Here is a 21,839-nt window from a genome sequence, read left to right as displayed (position 1 = left end):
AAGTTATTGAACAACTGCTGACATCCATGCAACTTGTACCAACATACCTAATTGCTTTTAAGAGAAAAGTGGGGAAAAATATTGACAATAAGACTGAGAAGAAATATATACATGTACAGAGCTATACATTAATATTTGTCTTCTCTTATCCATCACACCTTTTTACCCTCTGTTTGAAACCATGGAATCAGATGTGGAAATACAGTTAGTATACATGTATAAATGTTGCTGCTATGCCTATATTGACCATACCTTGTTTTGTCTGATTTCAGGGAGCCGGGAGACAGCCTTCACATATTCTATTTCAGCAGCTGGTGTAGTAAATGCAATAAGTCGTGCATGTCGTGAAGGGGAACTCTCAACCTGCGGGTGTAGTCGTGCTGCCAGACCAAAAGACCTTCCCCGGGACTGGCTGTGGGGAGGCTGTGGGGACAATGCAGAATATGGCTACAGGTTTGCCAAAGAATTTGTGGATGCCAGGGAGAGGGAGAAAAATTACCCCAAAGGCTCAGAAGATCATGCCAGGACATTAATGAATCTGCAGAACAATGAAGCTGGCAGAAGGGTAAGAAATGGACAGAAATGAGCTTTTTTTATCGTTTACTCATCATTTCTGAGCAAGAAAACATTTTCCATTTCCAGCAGATTCCCAAAACGCTTATCTGTATCTCCATCTGTCTTCCCTTTTCTCCCTTTTGATATTTCCTTAGTTATTTGGCTCATCTGCTGCTTATCCACCTATTATTGACCTTTAACTATCTACCCATCTATCTATCTACCAATCTACCTATCTATATACTCATCTGTCTATCTGTTTGTCTATCTATCTATCTATCTATCTATCTATCTATCTATCTATTTATCTACCCATCCATCTATCACTACACCATTCACATCTTTTCATTTTTGGTATTGCTTTTTTGCCTATTATGATGTTGGATTGTGCCTAGTTTTATTTGTTTCCACTTTGACACTGTACTTTTTAAAGTTACACTACTTTATCTGAAAATACACATTTACCATGGAATTTAATTTTTCAATAAGGTTTTTATCTATTTAGAAAGTTTTTAAGGCAGTTTAAAGTTTCACCAGATGCGAACTGCTATCTACCTATTACCGAATGTAATGTTTGATTTTTCTACTTGTACATATTTGTTTAACAACTTATCACTTGTCTCTCTGAAAGAGTTTTTTATACTCAAACACGTTTATCATATATTATTTATTATGTATTGGCATTCAGTCTATCTGGAACTAACTATATTAGACATGGCATGGGGTTTGCGTTTTGTATTCCAAATCCTGATACACTGAATTTTTTAAAAATCAGAATTTACCTCAAACTAGGATTACATACATTGGGACATTTATTAGGTGATGATTGAATCAGTGGTTTTGTTGATGTAACAGTAGGGTGGGAGTGTGCAGTTAAAGGTGCAATCTCTCCGGGCTGGACTTAGTCACTATTATTATATGCTTGAACCAGGTGATGGTGTTCTCCCATCTTTCCTTTCAGATCAGCCTGTTCCTTTCTGTGTAGGATGTACTGTGGTATTACTGCACATGTACTTCTACAGTGAAAAGAGTTCTTATAACTTCATTGCTTTTCAGCCAAACATCACTTGATATGAGTGCCATGTCTTTTTGGTGCTGGGAGGACAGTCTTATCCTTGCAAAGTAGTTATCGAATCAGAGAATGGTTAAAGGACAGAAGGATGTCATTTGGCCTGTTGTGTTCATACTACCTCTCTGCAAGAGCAACTCAGTTAGTCCCACTTTCTGTCCTTTTCCTTTTCCTCTTAGGTGCTTATACAATTCCTTTTTGAAAGCCATAATTGAATCTGCCTCTACCATACTCTCAGGCATTCTAGCCCCTCACTAAATGATAGGGCTTAAATTGTCTTCTTCAGTTCTCTTCCTGTAGTCAGGTCCTTGGCGATTATTCACCAAACCATGGAAAAGTGTCATTTTTTTTTCATTCAGGCAAGAAGGCAGGCCCTGAGTCTACCTCAGCTGGAACAGGGATTAAACTCTGTGCCCTTAGCATTAATCTGATCCACACACTAACTGTCTAGCCAATTTAGCTAACAGAGGGTCTAAGTGGAATGATGAAATTCTCAAGAAACTTAAGAACTCCTCTAACTACAATGAGCAAGGTGGAATAATAAGAAACTGATCAGAAGAGCCTTAATTTTTATATAAATTGGGGCTATGCCCCAATATTTTTGAAAATATGATTTTTCAACTTCCAGCTGATGGGAAATTGTGCACTTTGAACTGAGACAGAGCAAGCTGCTTAAAAATGCAAGGCCACATTCCAAGGTGAAGGTTAGAAAGCAATTAAATCACCATCAAGGGAGTGTTTCCTATAATTCAGACACCCATCAAAACTCATAACTGTCTCAGGAAAAGACATTAAAAATACAAAGTACTGGATATTGAAATGATAGCTGTCACAGATAGACCCACCCAAAACCTCTTGGAAATACAAAATGGATGAAGTCTTTCAAGGCAAGGCTGCCAGCCTCAGAAATTGCAGGCGGCGTCCAGAAAGCCTTCAGCAGAGGTAACAAGCTGAGGACTCCTCCTCTCTCTCTCTCTCTCTTTTGGAATAAGCGTATTGCCCGGTTCGAGAAGCCAAATCTACCAGAAACCTACCAATGACTCATGACCTCGTAGTAATTGCAACATCATCTATATCTGACCATATAGAAGAAACCAGCTAACCTAAATCGGCTGCAACATTTAAAATCTATGCCTCAAGGACAATCAAAGGACACTTAACTATATATTCTTTCACTTTTTAAAATTGGACTCTAACTCCCCTTAGTTCTGATACGTGTGTGTGTGTGTGTGTGTGTGTGTGTGTGTGTGTATGCATCCAAATGACCGCATGAAGGTCGAATGCTTGACATAGCGTTTTTATTACTTTTCTCAGGTTTAATGGTTAATAAATTTGCTCTTTCTTTTACTCAAGAAAATCTTATTGATTGGCTCCTTAATTGGTCACAGCTCGAATAGTTAAATACATTCTGACTTGGAAAAGGCATATCCTCATAACAAGAAACTTAAACCTTTGTTGTGACCAGCCAAGGAGGTTGAATAGAGAGGAGCTAGTTCACCCCTTCTCACTTTATCATAACAAAACTGGGGACGCATCTTGGAATTTATTCCTACTGACTGACAAAAGAATTGGAGTGGGAAAGTAAATTGTTTCTTCAAAAGCCATTTAAAAAACTGCAAAAGGTTTTCTTGGAACTGTAATACTAAAGTGCTACTGGTTTTACTCTGTTTGAATTGGCGTACAGACACCAAGTGACCATAACATGATAGAATTCTTCATTAGGATGGAAAGTGGAATAGTCTGATCTGAAACTAGGGTCCTAAATCTTAACAAAGGAAACTACAAAGGTATGATGCATGAGTTGGTTAAGATAGATTGGGGAACTTCATTTAAAGGCATGGCAGTGAATAGACAATGGCTAATATTTAAGGAACGAATGTATGCATTGCAACAGTTATATATTCCTTTCTGGTGCAAAAACACAAAAGGAAAAGTGGCCTAACCATGGCTAACAAAAGAAATTAAGGATAGTATTAGATCCAAAGAGGAGTCATATAAAATTGCTAGAAAAAGCAGTAAGCCTGAGGATTGGGAGCAGTTTAGAATTCAGCATTAATTAAGAGGGGAAAAATAGAGTATGAGAGTAAACTTGCAAGGAACATAAAAGTGGACTGTAAAAGTTTCGACAAGTATGTAAAAAGAAAAAGATTAGTGAAGACAAAAATAGGTCCCTTACAGTCTGAAATGGGAGAATTTATAATAGAGAACAAGGAAATGGCAGAGCAATTAAACAACTACTTTAGTTCTGTCTTCACGGAGGAAGACACATAACTTCGCAGAAATACTAGGGAACCAAGTGTCTACTGAGAAGGAGGAATTGAAGGAAATTAATATTATTAAAACAATAATGCTGGAGAGATTGAACTGAATGGGACTGGAAGCCGATAAATCCCCAGGGCCTGATAATCTACATCCCAGGGTACTAAAGGAGGTGGCCATGGAAATAGTGGATGCATTGGTTGTCATCTGCCAAAATTCTGTAGATTCTGGAATAGTCCCAGCAGACTGGAGGGTGGCAAACGTAACCTCACTGTTTAAAAAGGAAGGAGGGAGAAAACAGCGAATTACAGACTGGTTAGCCTAACATGAATAATAGGGAAATGCTAGAATCTATTATAAAGGATATGATAACAGGGCACTTAGAAAATGTCAACAGGATTAGACAAAGTCAACATGGATTTATGAAAGGGAAATCATGTTTGACAAACCGACTGGAGTTTTTTGAGGATGTAACTAGCAGAATAGATAAGGGAGAATTGGACTATTCCACTATTTCCATGGCCACCTCCTTTAGTACCCTGGGATGTAGATTATCAGGCCCTGGGGATTTATCGGCTTTCAGTCCCATTCAATCCAATCAGTGGATATTTAGATTTTCAGAAAGCTTTTGATAAAGCCCCACATAAGAGGTTACTGTGTTAAATTAAAGCACATGGGGTTGAGGTTAATATATTGGATTCGACTGAAAATTGATTAGCAGGCAGGAAAAAGAGAGTAGGAATAAATGGGTCTTTTTTAGAGTGGCAGGCAGTGACTAGGGGGATCCACAGGGATTAGTCATTGGCCCCAGCTATTCACAATATATATCGGTGATTTGGATGAGGGAACCAAATGTAAAATTTCCAAGTTTGCTGATGACACAAAACTTGGTGGGAATGTGAGCAATGAGGAGGATATTAAGAAGCCTTAAGGTGATTTAGACAGGTTGAGTGAGTGGGCAAATACATGGAAGATGCAGTATAACGTGGATAAGTGTGAAGTTATCCACTTCGGTAGGAAAAACAGAATGGCAGAATATTATTTAAATGGTGATAGATTGGGAAGTGTTGAGGTACAAGGGGACCTGGGTGTCCTTGTACACCAATCACTGAAAGCAAGCATACAGGTGCAGCAAGCAGTTAAGAAGTCAAATGTTATATTGGCCTTCATTGCGAGAGGGCTTGAGTAGAGGAGCAAGGATGTCTTACAGTAGCTAAAGAGGGTCTTGAAGAGACCACACCTGGAGTATTGTGTGCAGTTTTGATCTCCTTCCCTAAGAAAGGATATACTTGCCATAGAGGGAATGCAGCAAAGGTTCACCAGGCTGATGCCTGGGATGGCAGGATTGTCATATGAGGAGAGATTGGGCCAACTAGACCTGTATTCACTTAAGTTTAGAAGAATGAGAGGAGATCTCACTGAAACATATAAAACTCTGACAGGGATGGACAGACTGGATGCAGGGATGATATTTTCTCTGGCTGGGGTAGATTTAGGACAAGGGGTCACAGTCTCAGGATATGGGGTATACCATTTAGAACTGAGATGAGGATAAACTTCACTCAGAGGGTGGTGAACCTGTGGAATTCTCTAACACAGAAGGCTGTGGAGGCCAAGTCACTAAATATACTTTAGAAGAAAGTAAATAGATTTCTGGAGCCTAAAGGCATCAAGGGATATGGGGAGAGGGCGGGAGTATGCCGTTGAGATAGAGGATCATATTGAATGGTGGAGCAGGCTAAAAGGGCCTAATGACCTACTCCTGCTCCTATTTTCTATGTTTCTATGGATTGAATTTTACGCTGATCGGGAGGGCATGTGCCCGACCCAATCAGGCGTGAAATCATGCATGATATTTTGGTCGGCGGGCACGGGCAAAAGTCGGAAGCACGCCCGCTGACAATCAAGAGGGCAATTAAGCCCATTAACGGCACAATTGTCGGTCATTTTACATAGCCCGTCCAACCTTATGTTGGCTGATGGGCGAATCGGCGAGGCGGCTTTACATTTTTCAGCAAACCTCATCCAAGGGCAGGTGAGGTTTCCATTATTAAATAAAATAAAAATAGAAAACTGCGGATAGCATTTTCATAATCTATATGTTCAGGTGCCTGATTGTGATGCTTGGACATTTTTTTCCTGATTTTAAAAACTTTATTTCCTGGGTTCTCTGCCTTCAGCGAGCTTTCTGTCATCACTTGCCTGCGCATGCGTTGAAGTCATCGCCCGGCCTCCTACCGTCCCCACCCCGGCAGCGCCGAGCTTTTCAGTGTGCGCTTCACACTGATTGGCCAGCCAGTGTGAAATCGCGGTTGGGGGCCAATTGGGGTTGGTAGTCTGTTTCCCAGCTGCTCCTGGGCCACCGATCGTGCCCGCCCACCGAGATGAAAATTCAGGCCTATGCTTCTAAGTGGGAGGTACTCTGAAACTATTCAAGGAGAAATTTTTAGAACAGAAGGAGGAAGTCTCCATGTTAAACTACATAACTGTGTTCCTTGAGTGACTCATGCCTGTGATGTGGCTTGGGAACACTTAAAAATCTCCCCAACAGCTATGAATAAACAGGCAGACAAAGATGCCAGGGCTTGAACCTTTCAGCCAGGAGACTACGTGATATTGCTACCAACACTGGATAAACCCCTAAAGCCTGGCTCAGTGGCCTGTACAGAGTAGCAAAGAAGCTTGAGAGATAAATTACCCAGCTGAAATCCCAGACTGCAGGAAAAAGCAAAGGCTGTGTCATGTCAATATGACAAAGCAATATCACAGCCAAGAAGGGAACAAGCCAATAACTACAGACCTGGAGGCTGAGAGGAACAGTGAGGATGAATTGGAAGGAGACAAGGATGAGGCCCACCTTGAACCTCCTAAATTGGACACCATATTTACCCACCTAAATGCAGAACAGTGAGGGAACCTGACAAGGCTGCTCACTGCATTTAAAACCATCTGCAGAGACAGGCCAGGCTTCACCACTTTAGCTCTATATGATATGGATGTGGGGGAGGCCTTCCCATAAGGCAACATCCCGATCACCTAGGCCCAGAAAAGCTGGCCCAAGTTCGGAAGGAGTTTAAATACATGCTGGAGCACCAAATAATAGAACCTAGCAGCAGTAACTGGAACTACCCTGTAGCTTTTGCCCAAGCCAGATGGCTCCACAAAGCTCTGCGTTGAATACCAGAAGATTAACGCAGTGACCAGAGCTAACTCCTACCTGATTCCCCACCTGGAAGACTGTATAGATAGGGTAGGTAATGCAGCCTATATTACAAAGATAGATTTACTCAAGGGATACTGGCAGGTTCCCTTGACTGCCTGCGCAAAGGAAATCTCCGCCTTCATGATTCTGGATGGGTTCCACCAGTGTCGAGTCATGCCATTTAGATTCAGAAATGCCCCAGTCACCTTTCAAAGGCTGATGAACCAGGTACTGGCAGGCTTATCCAATTGTGTGGTTTACCTAAATGACCTCTTACTGTACAGTGACTCCTGGGAAACTCACTTAGAACAACTGGAAGCCCTCTTCCAGAAATTAGTCAGCTGACCTAGTGGTCAATCTCACAAGGGCAAGCCCGCTAAGGCTCAGGAGACCTACCTAGGACACATGGTGGGTCAAGGACAAGTAGTGCCCAGAGCTGTAAAGGCACAAGCAGTTGTACAGTTCCTCATTCCTACAACAAAATGGGAAATCATAAGATTTTTAGGGATGTGTGGGTTTTACTGCAAGTTCATCCCAAACTTCAGTACAGCAGCCACCCTGCAGGGAGGCCCACTATAGAAAAAAAAACGAAAGTTGTATGGACCGAGAAATGTCAGACTACTTTCGAAAAGCTGAAAGCCTTTTAATAAGCGAGCCAGTGCTAGCAGCTCCAGACCTTAACCAAGCACTTAAAGTAACCATTGATGCTAGTGACCTCTGGGTAAGGGCCAACCTCCTTCAGGAGGATGAATCAGGAAAAGAGAGACCAATTGGGCACTTCTCCAAAAAAAAAACAAACATCAGAAAGTAGAAAAAGAAACCCTATGTTTATTGCTAGCTCTCAAACACTTTGAGATATATGTTCAAAATGGATACAGAGCGACCACAGTCTATACTGATCATAACCCTTTGACCTTTGTGGAGAAATTCAAAACTCAGAATGCAAGGATATTCCATTGGAGTTTGTTTCTCCAGGCATATTAACTAAAAGTCACCACATTGCAGGGAAATCGAATGTGATTGCAGGTGCCTTGTCCAGAACTTAAAGAGACCCATTTAGAAGTGAATGGATAATCCAGACCAAGGCAAAGAGAGTGAAGGTGTTTTTTTAGTTTTGTGTTTTTATACCTTGTGTAATAAAATGAGAGTGAATCTTTATTTTTGAAAATATGATTTTTCAACTTTCAACTGGATAGAAATTTTGCAATTTGAACTGAGGCAGAGCAAACTGCTTAAAAATGCAAGGCCACATTCCAAGTTGGAGGTGAGAAACCAATAAATCACACTCAGGGGTATGTGAAGAGAGAGACATATCCTATAATCCAGACACTCATTGAAACTCATAACTGTCTCAGGAAGAGGCATTAAAAATGCAAAGTACTGGATATTGAAACAATGGCTGCCAAGACAGACCCACTCAAAACCTCTTGGAAATACACAATAGGTGAACTATTTCAAAGCAAGGCCACTAGAGAGAGATTGCAAGTGTCACAGGCGGTGTCCAGAAAGCTTCAGCAGTGGAAACAGGGTGAAGGCTGCTCTCTCTCTCTCTTCCCGTCTCTCTCTCTTTTCAAATAAGTGTGTTGTCCGGTTCGGGAAACCAACCTACCAAAAACCTACCAGCGAACTGAGATCTCGTAATAATTGCAACATCTTCTGCATCTGATCGCATCCAAGAAACCAGCTACAATGTTTAAAATCTATGCCTCAAGACAATCAAAGGACACTTAACCATATATTCTTTTGCCTTTTTTATTGGACTCTAACTTCCTTTATTTCTGATACCTGTGTGTATGTGCCTAATTCCCTTTATTTCTGATATGTGCATGTGTGTGTGTGTGCATGTGCGTGAGCCCTAATGATTGCATGAGGGCCAGATGCTTGATATTAGATTTTTATTATTTTTCTTGAGTTTAATGTTTAATAATTTTCTCTTTCTTTGACTCAAGAAAACCTTGTTTGATTGGATCTTTATTGCTCACAGTTTAAATAGTTAAACACATTCTGATTTGGAAAAGGCATATCCTTGTAAAAAGAAATGAAAACTTTTGTTGTGACCAACTGAGGAGGTTAAATAGAGAAGTAGTTCACCCCTTCTCACCTGGTCGTAAAAAACTTCTATGGTCATTTAAAATGGAGCCTATTTTTCCAGATAGGCAGATCCTGAACATAAGCATGGTTCTTATTTTAGTGGTTCACTTGATAATATTAAAAAATATAAATCATAATTTCATCTATGGCTGTGAAAAGTTAGCTTTATGTTTTTAAAATTCCTGCTCTGTGGTTGCAGCCAGTGAGTTTAACAAGTCCCTCTGAGCAATGAGCAACTATTTGTGCTTTCCTTCCGGGTCATGGAAGGCTATGCATACACAGAACTGGCTTCATTGCAAGCCAGAAACAGAGACTGTATTGTTGTTTTCTTCCTGATTGTCTCGCCACCCTGTGAAGACATGGATGGTATTGTATTAGTTTTTTGGAGGAGGGAAGAATAACACAAATGATGGAGACACGGTACTTGGAAATAACAAATAGGTGGGAAATAGTTTGCCTAGGCTTTGTAAAAAGGATTATATTTGGGACCATTATTGATGGTGACTGAATGGGGTCATAGGATTTATATTTGATGACTTGGGTTACAGTCTACTATACTGTCTGTTTATAATTATGTCCAGTAGTTTACCAGTTTTATGTGGATTGTATTCTGAGGTTATACCCAACTGTACATGAAAGCGACAAAGCAGAGGCTTCAATATGAACTATCTGCCTAAGCATCTGAAATACATTTGCAAATATCCAGCTGTGAGGAAACTGATTCAGAATATGTTAGAAACTATAAGATTTAGTTTAAAAATGTACCATAAGAGTAAAAAAAAGGTCCAGATAAAGCTCAAAAGCAAAATTGTTTTCCACTGTCAATGCTAAGAAAGTTTTTTTATGTATTTGGAAGTAAAATGTTTTCTTTAATCTCAGCATAAACCCTGCCGCAAGAAAGTTTAAAAATAAATAGTAACACCATAACAAATGTAAAGCAACAGTGAAATGTCTCCACACAATTTATTCTTATGGTATACATGATGGGTCTCTGCTTCTATCATGTAAAAGGAACACAAATTATTTTTAAAGTGAGCCCATAGTAATTTCAATTAGAATTCCATCAGATAGGAGAAAAACATCAGTGCCATGTTTATCGCAACAAATAGGGGGAAATTATATCTTATTCTTTTAGATATTTTGTGTAGATTGTGCATCAATTGACCAAAAAACTACTGCAGACGAGGAAGCCCATTTAGCAGATCTTGATTCATCAATTCAGAACTTTTTTCAGAAATGCAACTACATGTCATTCCATAGAGCAAAGTGAATGGGCACCGAGATACTGGCAGGAAGAGGCCAGTCCTCCTTGACTCTTAACAGAGGGGGAATGGTGTAGCTGCATAACCTGCGCCAATGCCACTTTGAATGCAGGAGAGAAGCGCATCTGAGGGTGTATGAAGTGCTGGTCAGATGGAGTCCCTTTCAAGCAGCTGGCACTCACCTGCCAAGTAGTGATAACACTCTGGCAGAATCGGTGCTGTGCAAGGTAACCTCTCAGCCTGTCCATTTTTATAGCTGCTCCCTTCCTTGGCAATGGACCAGCAATCCCAACATATGCGAGCAGTTGAACCTCAGGAGGCTCAACTTTTGACAGCAGTTCGCTACTCATATCTACATCCTCATGGTGCCAGACTGCTTTCACAGTGCATCAGGCAGCCAAGGTATCTGTCATTGGGGGCTCACCCACTCCTTATCTCCCACAACCCTTGACTCTTGTAAGTAAAGAAAGCAGGGAGGTGGGAGTGTTAGGAATTGTTTGTGTTCAGAAAAATGAAGGACAACATTTATGTATGCTGCCTGTGAAGCATGGGTGCAAAAGGACAATAGGCTGAGGATAAATGTGAGTGTTGGCTGCTCCAGTGGAATGTGGGGTGCCTGCAAAACCAGGAGTGAGTGGAACTGCAAGGTGTGTAGCCCTGAGGTGTTTTGGACAGGCAAGTACTGGGCAAATGTAGGGCTTGGCATCTGACAGTATTACCCACTCAGCTGTTTTTGCCCCTAGTTGAGGTCCTGGACCCTCCAAGTCCATGATCTCCAGGCTAGAGGAGCCACACTGCTGTTGCTTCCTTGGCCATTTCCGTCTATGCCTACTTAGTTGGAAAAGCTGTCCTCCTCCTGCCCTGAGGAGAGCTCATGTCACTGCATCCCCTCACTCCCTAAGTTGGACACTCATATAAAAAATGAAACACAAGGGGCAGCCTTCTCTGGTCACCTTACATTCTTTTGGTTGCTGCAGTCTGAAAAATCCATGTGAGCTGCTCCAAAGCATGCCAGGGTCCTTTAGCTCTTTAAGTGGTTCCCCCAATTATTTATGAAAGTGTTTTTTTTACACCATATTACCGGCTATTCCTTTACATCCTCAGGTTTATTGGTGAACTACTCTCCTTTCTGAAACACCAGAAATATTTTTGAGAACATTACTTTGCATTCCTTATCTTTGAGTCCAGAGGCAATCTTGGGGGAAATTTTATGGGAGCAATGGGGGGCCTTGGCCCTCAGCTGGCGAGTCGGTGAGAGACTGGCATTGCCTCCTTTGGGGAAAGCCCACTGAATTATAAACCAATCAAGAAATTAACAGGCCACCAGTGGATCAGGACTGTGGGGGCTGGAAGTCCCAGATTGGTTGGCAGCTCTTTTGCTCAGTGGCACCACTGGGGAGGTGGCATCTGCTGTTAGAATGTCATCCACTAGAGGCTCAGGATTGTGGAAGGACCCAGGCTGGAGGTAATTGATGGCAGGAGGGGTTTTGCAGGGTGGAGGGTCATTGGAAAGGGAGGAAGAATGGGTTGGCAGCAAGGGCACGGGACTGGCTCTCACTGGGCACACCCTTCCTCATGCTGGGTCCCTTGATCAGGCACTGAGTGGCTATGAATGAGTTACGTTCCCTGGGAGACCACAAGCACAGTTTTGCATGTCTTGCTCCCCGCATGGCAACAGGCCCGCCTGCCGCTGGGTAAATATAAGCGACAACAGGAAGATGCCCTTAATTGGGCATTAATTGCATTTTAAGGCCCTTAATTGATTGCGAGGCAAGAAGGCTTTCCGGGGGCCTTCCCACCATGGATTTAATAAGGGTGGAGGCAGGAAGGTGCCAGGGACCACACAGCCATCATTCTTCTTGACTAAATACCTTCCCAGCCTCCAAACTTGCCAGAGGGAGAACATAAGATACCATTTTGGCTCCAGTTTGACAACAGACAATCCTATAAGGATGGACGTATATTTATGTACCTCCTTTTATGACATCTGTCCCATAGTGCTTTATTGTCAACGAATTACTTTTGAAGTGTAGTCACTGTTGTAATGATTGGAAATCCAGCAGCTGAATTGTGTATAACAATGTCCCACAAATGGCATAAAATAAATGACCAGATAATCTGTTTTAGTGCTATAAATTAAGGAGTAAAGGTTAACAAGGATTCTTGAGAATTTTTGTCTCTTTCATGAATATATTTTGCATCCACCTGGGAGGGCAGATGTGTCCTTGGTTTTAAGTCTCATTTGAAGAAAAATGTCTCGAATACTGCAGCACTCCCTAAGTGTCAACTTGCGTTATGTGCTCAAGTCTTTTGAGTGGGGCTTAAATCCATGGTCAGAATTTTCGGGTCGGCAAGTGGGACAGGGCCCACTCCCACTCGCCGACGCGGAAATTGACGCTCGCCCTCCGAACTGTCAAAGGCCTATTAAGGCCATTTAAATATCAATTAAATTATTAAACTGAGCTGCCCGTCCAGCCTTAAGGTTGGCAGGGAAGCAAAGAGCCCAGGCAGCCTTCGCATTTTTCATGGAATCTCATCCATGGGCGGGATGAGGTTTCATGAAGTGTTTATAAATTGAATAAATATTTTTATAAAAATTCATTGACATGTCCCAGCTCATGTGACGCTGTCACATGGGGGGACATGTCTTAAATTTTTTTCTTTGCTTTATTTAAATTTTAAAAACTTAAAACTAATCTCCCTGAGGCAGCTCAGGGAACCCCTCCCCTGACCGCACAGGGAGCGCTCAGCGCTTCTGGGCACACGTCATGCTGGGTGGGCCTTAATTGGCCTGTCCACATAAAATGGCGGTGTGGACCTGATTGGGGGCGCCGATTGGGTCTATGCCTGCTCATGCCCACGCTCACCCCCACACAACCCCCCGACAGGGGGAGAATTCTCCCCCATGACTTCCTGACTCAGAGGTGAGAGTGCTACCACTACGTAAGGGCTGACACCTAAAGGTAATATCCTTATGGTACACATGACTATTCATTTTTCCTGAGCAAAGAATCTCTGAAATTTAGAACCTCTGTGACTTGCAAACTAAGAGGGGCTTTTAACACCCCAGGATGACAGGAGATGGATGGAGAGTGGTGTTAAATGATAAAAAATAGGAAACCCAACCCCAACCCAACTGAGCACTCCGAACTTCAGTTGGTGGTTGTTCAGTAATCTGCTCTTGGGAGGCAGGTCATTAATTCTCGTATGTTAATGAAGTTGTGTATCTCCGATTTTAGCAGCCATTTGGATTTCATGGCTTGGGACCTAGTTTCCCAGGTTTTGGAAAACCTATTAGCTAAAGGAAGCTATGCATATGGACCAGGAGGAGCAGAATTGCTCCCTGCCAGTCCCCACAAGCTAACCCGCGATGATCTGCCTCCCTCTGTGCGATTCGTTACCCCCAGCATGATCAACCAACTCCCTCACCTTGATCTTCAGATCTCTCTGCAGTCTCTCCCTGCACACTCTCTCCTATGATCTTTTTCCCCAGCCCAGCAATGTCTTCCTGTCTCCCTCCCCTCTCTCCAGTCCTTGGTTGCCTGTCAGCCTCTTGATTGGTCATCTGCCTTTTCTGTATCTCCAGGTTTCCTGGCTGCTGAAATTCACCCTGCCTCCCCATACATTTTAGGCCAGTGTTTTACTTCAAGCTGTCATCTGTTTTTTTCTAGCTGTCTGAACCTTTAATTCCTCGTTTTTTCGGACAGGGCCTGATATCTGCTTGTTAATATGATCTTTTGAAGCTTTGCAGCATTTCTTATTATTTTTTGGTTCTCATGTTTATTTCAAGGCAACTCTGTTCCTGATTGTGCTAGTTACCGTCTCCAATATCTGGTGATGTGCTCATAAGTTCTAGCATTAGCCTGCCCTTTCATTCACACATGATTCAATTACTACCTCTAATACTATCCATTTGTCCTTAAAGTTCCTTTACTTTTTCTGCTCTTGTAAGTTATTTTGCCCTCCTTTCTAAAGCTTTTCTTTTAGTTTATTGAGCATTTGTCAATTATTGCACTTTATCTTCTTTTAAACATGGATTTCGACTTTATAAACATTTAACAACAAACATACCTATGCCATCCATCTTATTTATTACTTGCGTCTTCTTTAACACTTAATTATTTAGTTTGTCCCTTTTGTTTTTAACTTTCAACAGGTCCTCTTTTTCTTGCTCTCTTATTTGCCTCCTTAAATAATTTATATAGTTTAACTTTATTAAAGTGCTGATATGTGATACTCTTTTCCTTGTGAACTCAGGTGGTCTCTTTTAACACAAAAGCAAAATACAACAGGTGCTAGAAATCTAAAATAATATCATGCACTGTGTAAAATGACCAAAATTGGACTCAGTATTCTACCTGAGACGTGACCATGGTCTCGTACAAAAAGAAAATAATATTCTTTCTTTTATACTCAATTGTCCAATAAATGGGCCCCAGTACCCTATTTACCCTAGCTATCACTTCATGGCATAGCTGATGAACCTTTAGTGATCTATGTACTGGAATTCCACCACCCGTTCCCTACCTCGGTTCCATTTCTCTCTACTTCAATGTTTTTCTCTGAATTGTGTATATAGATTCAGCATTCATTCTGGCCTCATACTTAACATTGCACTTAAAAATTAAACCTTGCCTGCCAGTCAAAAGTCCAATCCCCTGTGTATTAAGATCTGGCTGAAGCAACATCTTATACAGTCCTGACACTCTCATAAATCTTAATAATATCTGCAAATTTGCAGATTGTTTCTCTAACACCTATTTCTAGAGCTTTAATAAAAATTATAAAGAGCAATCATCACAAAATTGATCCCTGCAGAACACAAGTGGTGACTGATCTCCAAATAGATCCAAATCCATCATCTATAATAACATTCTACCTATCGACCAGTTCTCAATCTCTCTCCTCTTATGCAGTACCTTGTCAAAAGCTTTTGGAAATTTAAGTAGACATTGTTCACCGGGCTTACCTCATCCACCATCTTGGTGACTTCTTCAGAAAATACAATCAGATTTGTGAGACATGAAGCCATGTTGGGTGTATTTATGTCCTTCTCTATTTAAGCAATCATATTGCGGCCTGTGATTGTTCCTTCAAATATCTTTTCAGTTACTGATGCGATTGTAATTGTAAAGTGTTTCACGATACAAATGCATTTATAAGGAATTTATGAAGATTGTAAAATGGATGATGTACAATATAAGTTCCTAAGTTGAGGCAGAGTCACTGTTGTGCACTGTTAACTTCTCACTTTACTCTGCTGCTATGTGGGACCATGCTATGCTAGGAGTGTGGTGCAGGATAATGCCAATGGGCTCAATCCCCGTACTAGCAGTTAGTTCTTGGGACCTACCTCCTTGCCTTGCTCCATAGTGATGCACCTGCCAAGCTATCTAGACTTCTTAGATTCTATTTGCTTTTTGGATCATGAAAAAGCAGCCAAGAGAGTTGGGGCAGCACCTTGTGGCATTCCTCATTATAATTAAATTCCTTAATGTAGGTTTAGCTGTAAATTGTAACCTTTGAAATCACTTACAGCTTGTAGATATTTGAACAACAAGGAGTCTGCCACTATTTGGGACCCGGACAAAATCATCTATCTCCAAGGCTGACTTCAATTTCTCCAATTGCTTCTGCATGCGCTTAACTGTGATCCCACCACCTTTTATTAAGACTGCATTCTCTTTTCAACTGCCTCAATGCCAGTACTTGACCTGCTTTTGCAGGAACAATTTTCCATTTCTCTGCTGAGTCATAGCTCTGATCTGTTTTTGTGAGTTCCAACCTTGCTCTGGGTTCTGCTTCTGAATGATCCCTGCCTTCATGCTATCTGTTTGCTCCAATTGTTTTCCACAACTCTTCCATCATCCTTCAAAGGACTTGATTGGACTGGCTTCCCAAACTTCTGCTGCTGCTCCATTTGTGTGCTCTTCAGCTTCCTATAACTGACCCCTGACCAGTTCCCTCTAATAGATTTACATTTTACTTTTCGCTGGCTTGCTGGACTTCACTTTCCTTGGTTTGATTTCACTGCCACTGCTACTTGCCCCTCAGCTGGTGAACCAGGTCTGCTGCTGCACATTGCTTAGCAACCCGAGACCACAATACATTTGATGTCTGAATTGGCTTCTTCTGGCTCATGGCCGATCTTATACCTCTCCTCATCCCTCTGTTTCCACTGATAACATTCAGCATTTGATACTCTGTCATTCGAATTGGTTATGGACCGACTTCATTGCCACACTTTTTTCTGAACCCGGAGGCCTGGAAACTGGTTTTTGATGCTTCAAGCTGACTTTACCCTGTCTACAGATCCTCTCTGTTTCACTAAAAAGCTTCAACTTGGACTTTATCATATTGTCTCCTCCCTGTCCTCTGTTCATAAGCAACAAATGTCTTTTAATTTCTGCTGTGTCTATGTAACCTAATTCCCTCTTTGTCCACCCTTGTGACATTGTGGCAACTCTGGATCTGAGGCCATTAATTATATCTCCGCTCTCTTTCCCTTGACCCTTCTGAGGCCTGTCTCTCCTGCCTTCTCCCTTTCCTTTCACCTAGTCATGCAGCTGATTATTTCTTCCAATTTTGTACTTTGCCCTCCCCACCTCTTCACCCCCTCCCCCACCAATCCCTAACCTACCAATCACTACTTCCCATCATTCTACTCTCCGACCAGCTTTCCAGGTTTAAATCTGCCTTGGATAATCCAACAGCTACCCGCCGTGCCTCTCTTGGCATTCTTTGAAGACTCATCTCTTTTCTACCTCAGTTAAGTGTTTCAGGGTGTTATGCCTTTAATGGGCTATATAAATGCAAGTTGCTGTTTTTTGCATATTCCAGTCAGCAGGAGGACAGCATCATGCTTGGCTGTTATGTCCTATGCTGAGATACCTAATGGTTGCCAATACCCAGAAATCAGTATCTGGCATTGTCACCACCCTCATAAGAGGGCAGAAATTACTCCAAAATCAACACCATCAATGACTTTTTTTTGCTTTAACCCTGTCAAAGAAATGTGCTTTTTTTTAGAGCTCATAGTATTAATATCATTTTTATTCCATGTTTCAATCTGCTTGGAAATTACAGCATTTATATTCTTCCCTACAATTTTCACCTTTCTTCATGAGTTTGCTTATGCTAGGACATAATTCTGAAGGTGTGATTCTGATCTTTTCCTCACCGATTATGCACACATGTACGTTCTAGTAGAGTTCACTTATAGGTAACCCAACTCTTCTGTCCTCCATACTCTAGAGACATTCAGGTAAACTGCGGCTCACAATTTGTTTACTTGAAATTAGCAGAGCTGTTAAGCATTAATTGCAATGAGTAGCATAAGTAATATAGCACATGAAACTTCATTTCTAGATTTGTAATGCTTTTGTCCTTCATGCTTTTTTTCCCCAGGCTGTGTACAATCTGGCAGATGTGGCATGCAAGTGCCATGGTGTTTCTGGCTCCTGCAGCTTGAAGACATGTTGGCTTCAACTGGCTGATTTCCGGAAGGTGGGCGATCTGCTGAAAGAAAAGTATGACAGCGCCGCTGCCATGAAAATCAACCGCAAAGGGAAGCTGGAGCTAGTAAACAGCCGCTTCAACCCTCCCACTGCAGATGACCTGGTTTATCTTGACCAGAGCCCTGATTACTGTGTGAAGAATAAGACCACAGGCTCCCTGGGCACAATGGGCCGCCTCTGTAACAAGACCTCTGAGGGAATGGATGGCTGTGAACTAATGTGCTGTGGGCGGGGTTATGATCAGTTCAAGACTGTGCAAGTTGAAAGGTGCCATTGTAAATTCCATTGGTGCTGTTATGTCAAATGCAAAAAATGCACGCAAATAGTTGATCAGTTTGTTTGTAAATAACGTAAAACTGAAAAAACTTTGATGTAAAAGGTGCCTGGAGAGTTCCTGCTTATCCAAATGAAACTGCTAACATGGTGAATGTAGAATGTGTGTACTCAGACTTCAGCAAAAGAAAAACAGAATTCATACTTCACTTACCAGTTTAAATGAACCGCTTTATAATCACTTTTTTAATATATATAATTAACTGGACCTAGTACTGCACTCTGCCTTTAGCCTCTCTGGCTCTCCTTGTACAATGTATAGTGTATGAGTGACAAGATTAGCATTAATGACCGAGTCTTGCCTGCTGACTATTTATTAAAGATGAGGTCACAAATATTTAGCATTCTGACCTAATTTAATTCAGGTTTGAAAGCCATCTTTTACCTTCTCCTCCCATCAGCATTTCCACCACCTATTTCAGCAAAGTACCTTATACTTTGTAAATAGGAAAACAGCCTTACGTGAATAACTGGAACTGCCCATAAACCTGTCAGTAAATTGAAAGAAGGGAAAGAAAAAGGTCTCTGTAAGGCATTGGTATCAATTGACATTCATTCATTTTAAGTAACTTAAACAATTTTGTTTTCTTTCAAACGGCTACAATTGTATTATGTATTTTGCAACCTAATAACCTGCACAGTTTTTGCAAAATTTAATATCTATTTTTACAAAGTGCTTGTATACTTTCAACTTACATTCTGCACAAATGTGTATATATGCTTGTACTTAGAATATGTGCCGGAATGAAAACAGGCATGTTGCTACATTTAAACTGCAACCTAATTTGATTTGTGAGGATTAAATAATCTTTCAATAGCAAAGAACTGTGGAGGGTAGTCTGCAACAGGACTTTGAGAATGTCATAAATAACATTTCTATCTGCAAATTCCTGAAAATTTGAAAGGAGAAGCACACAGATTTTTTGCTTGAAAGATTTTGAGAATTAGACATGCAAATACCACATTTGTAGAATTAAAATCAAATCAAAAATACTCAAAAAATACACTCAAAAAAGATGGCGATCCTAGTATAGATATTGGAACCAATTCTTTGTGAAACCGTTTAAGTTATAATGAGACTTATTAAATGTATGACCAGTCTCTTTTACGCAACTGATGATGGAGGGGAAATTCTAACTTTGTAAATAAGAACTTGTATATACCAAATTCAGCCATTGGGTGGGATATTTGTTACATCAAGAGTCCTCGCACCTGTATCTTAATGCACTATCTGCAAAAGATTTGGAAATGTTTGAAAGAAGAATGAATGAAAGAAATGCTCAATACTTGTGGGAGTTTTGCAGTTTATAATTTGCAGTTTATAATTGTTTACATTGTATTAGAATGATTAGGTAATGTTATTTAACAATATTTGTAACCACACGTGCCTATATTTCATTTCAATGCAATACACATAGGTCATTCATTCATCACTGTTAATCTGGATCTACAGTAAAGATTGTAGTTATACTTTTTAATTAAAGCAATTTTGGTAGCTTTAAGTTATTTAACATAATGTTTAAGTGGTGACAACCCCTCCTCCTTCACTGCAAAGTTTTTGAAAAGTGGCCTCCTTACCTCACGCAACTATAATAAAGTTTATGGAGAATTCTTTATGTTCTTATTTTGCATTTAAAACTGATAGTAAAAAACATACTTGGCTATTCTAAATTGTTAGAATACATGTATATGTCAAGTTATATTGTTGCTTCATCCTTCTGTTCATTATTCCATCCTTTAAATGGACTGCTTTTATTTTAATAAAATGCTTCCACCCTTGAATTTTTAAAATCTAAAGCAATGCATTATATTCTCATTTTGCCAGAATAATTAAATAATAATAAAGATTGTTTGTCACAGCTCAAGCAGGCTGGGTGACCCAGCAGGCTCAAACTTACTTCTTTCAGTTTTGAGACTTGGATCCAGCTGAAATATATGAAAGTAAAATCTCTCTGGTGGTTATTATGGTTCCCATGTGAAATGAGTTTGGGAATCTTAAGGCAGTTTTAACATCAGTTTATAGCAACAAAAATCTATCAACAATTTATAACTAATTGAACTGTCTTACTTAGAGAAACCATAAAAATTAACCATTTGGGGAATGAGAATATCATGATAATTCAGAACAGAGTTAAGGATTAAGATAGATTGTCGGTGCAGTTTGCTTCCGGTCTACGGTGTAATGAAGTAATGATGTGCTTGATGGGATCAGCTTATGCAATGACAAAAAATGTTTCAGTCCCTAGGACTGCCAACCTCTCCATCATTTATAATTTTTCAAGTTTGGTTTCAGGGACATGGGAGAAAATTATTTGTTGTGAGGTCTTTGTGGTGTGGTGGGTAGTGTCCCTACCTTTGAGTCAGAAGCTCCTTCTTTTAGTCTGACTCCAGAACTCGATGGCCCCAGAAGGTGCATTCATAACGTGACCAAACAGGTTGATTATCAACCTGCAACTCCTTCCAATGTGCCCCTGGCATGCAGTAAGAATGGGAGACTGTCCTGTCAGTCAGAACCATGTGATAGCTGCAACACAACAGCCTGTGCTCGCAGGTTCTTGCCACAGGATGTACTCCTTGCTTTGAAGGACTATCAGAGAGAGAGAGCGTGAGAGAGAAAATTATTCAGTCTGTTGCTGGAGGACCAAATCAGTTGGAGTTGCACACTGACAAAAGCCAAATACAGCAAATGCTGGAAATCTAAAACAAAAACAATACCCAGCAGGTCAGGCAGCATCTGTAGAGAGAAAATCAGAGTTCACATTTCAATTCAACAACCTGATGTTCTGACAAAAAGTCATCAACCTGAAATGTGTACTGTATTTTCTTTCAGCTGCTGAGGCGAGACTGGATGCAAGCACACCAGCAATTTCCTGCTCCTGGTCAGTCTGCTAGTTTGCCAGAATGTTTCCGCTTTTGGACCATTTTGGAATTGGCAGGACTGGGGAGGTGACGGTTACAAGTCCATAAGTGGCAGGTGGCCAGTTAGACCACCTAAATGGCCTATTAAGGCCACTCTACCAGCACCAGCTAGAATTTTCCTGTCTACATGTGCCCCCCCCCCCCCCCCCCCCCCCCCCCGACTGAGGCTGAAATATGGCTGAGGGATGGAGGTGCCTCTTGGCTGCAGACTGGGACCGATGCTTTACCCTGCATGGCAACACTGCTGCCAACTTCCTGAATGTTCAGGGGAGGTGTTGGCACTTTATTTATAAATTTGTAAAATCCCTTCAGAGGGCACCTCCATCTTAAGGCACTCTCTCTCCTAACTACATCAGTAGTTCCTGCTTCAGTTGGCAGGGTTACCGATCCTTCAGTGCTGGAGGGTCTTCTGTTGGCCGTCCAGCCTCAGGAGCCTGCCCGTTGGCTATCAATGGAAAGGACTCCCAGAAGCAATCACTTAATTGGCTGCCTCCTGCAAAATAGTTTCCAGAGTCCTGCCACTGACATCTTTGGGTTACTAATCCCAAATTCATCCCGGCTGGATTGGGGCCCTGGAAAGCCTGTTAACTCTGTTTCTCTCTCCACAGATGCTGCCTGGGCTGCTGAATATT

At 41.2% G+C, this 21,839-nt stretch overlaps 1 protein-coding gene across 2 annotated transcripts in view; it reads left to right on the top strand.

Annotated features, from left to right (window-relative positions):
- Positions 1–20,074, top strand: part of wnt5b (wingless-type MMTV integration site family, member 5b) — a 147,231-nt gene extending 127,157 nt beyond the window's left edge. For both annotated transcript variants that reach the window (XM_041216407.1, XM_041216408.1), the window contains exons 4-5: positions 273–565; positions 17,846–20,074. In XM_041216407.1, the coding sequence (XP_041072341.1) occupies positions 273–565; positions 17,846–18,304 (752 nt within the window). In that variant the 3' untranslated portion in view covers positions 18,305–20,074. The remainder of the gene's footprint in view (positions 1–272; positions 566–17,845) is intronic.
- The last annotated feature ends 1,765 nt before the right edge of the window (positions 20,075–21,839 follow it).

The sequence above is a fragment of the Carcharodon carcharias genome, chromosome 21 (genome assembly GCF_017639515.1).
Source record: "Carcharodon carcharias isolate sCarCar2 chromosome 21, sCarCar2.pri, whole genome shotgun sequence".
In the NCBI taxonomy this organism is placed as follows: domain Eukaryota; kingdom Metazoa; phylum Chordata; class Chondrichthyes; order Lamniformes; family Lamnidae; genus Carcharodon; species Carcharodon carcharias.
This window is presented reverse-complemented; position numbering and strand designations above follow the sequence as displayed.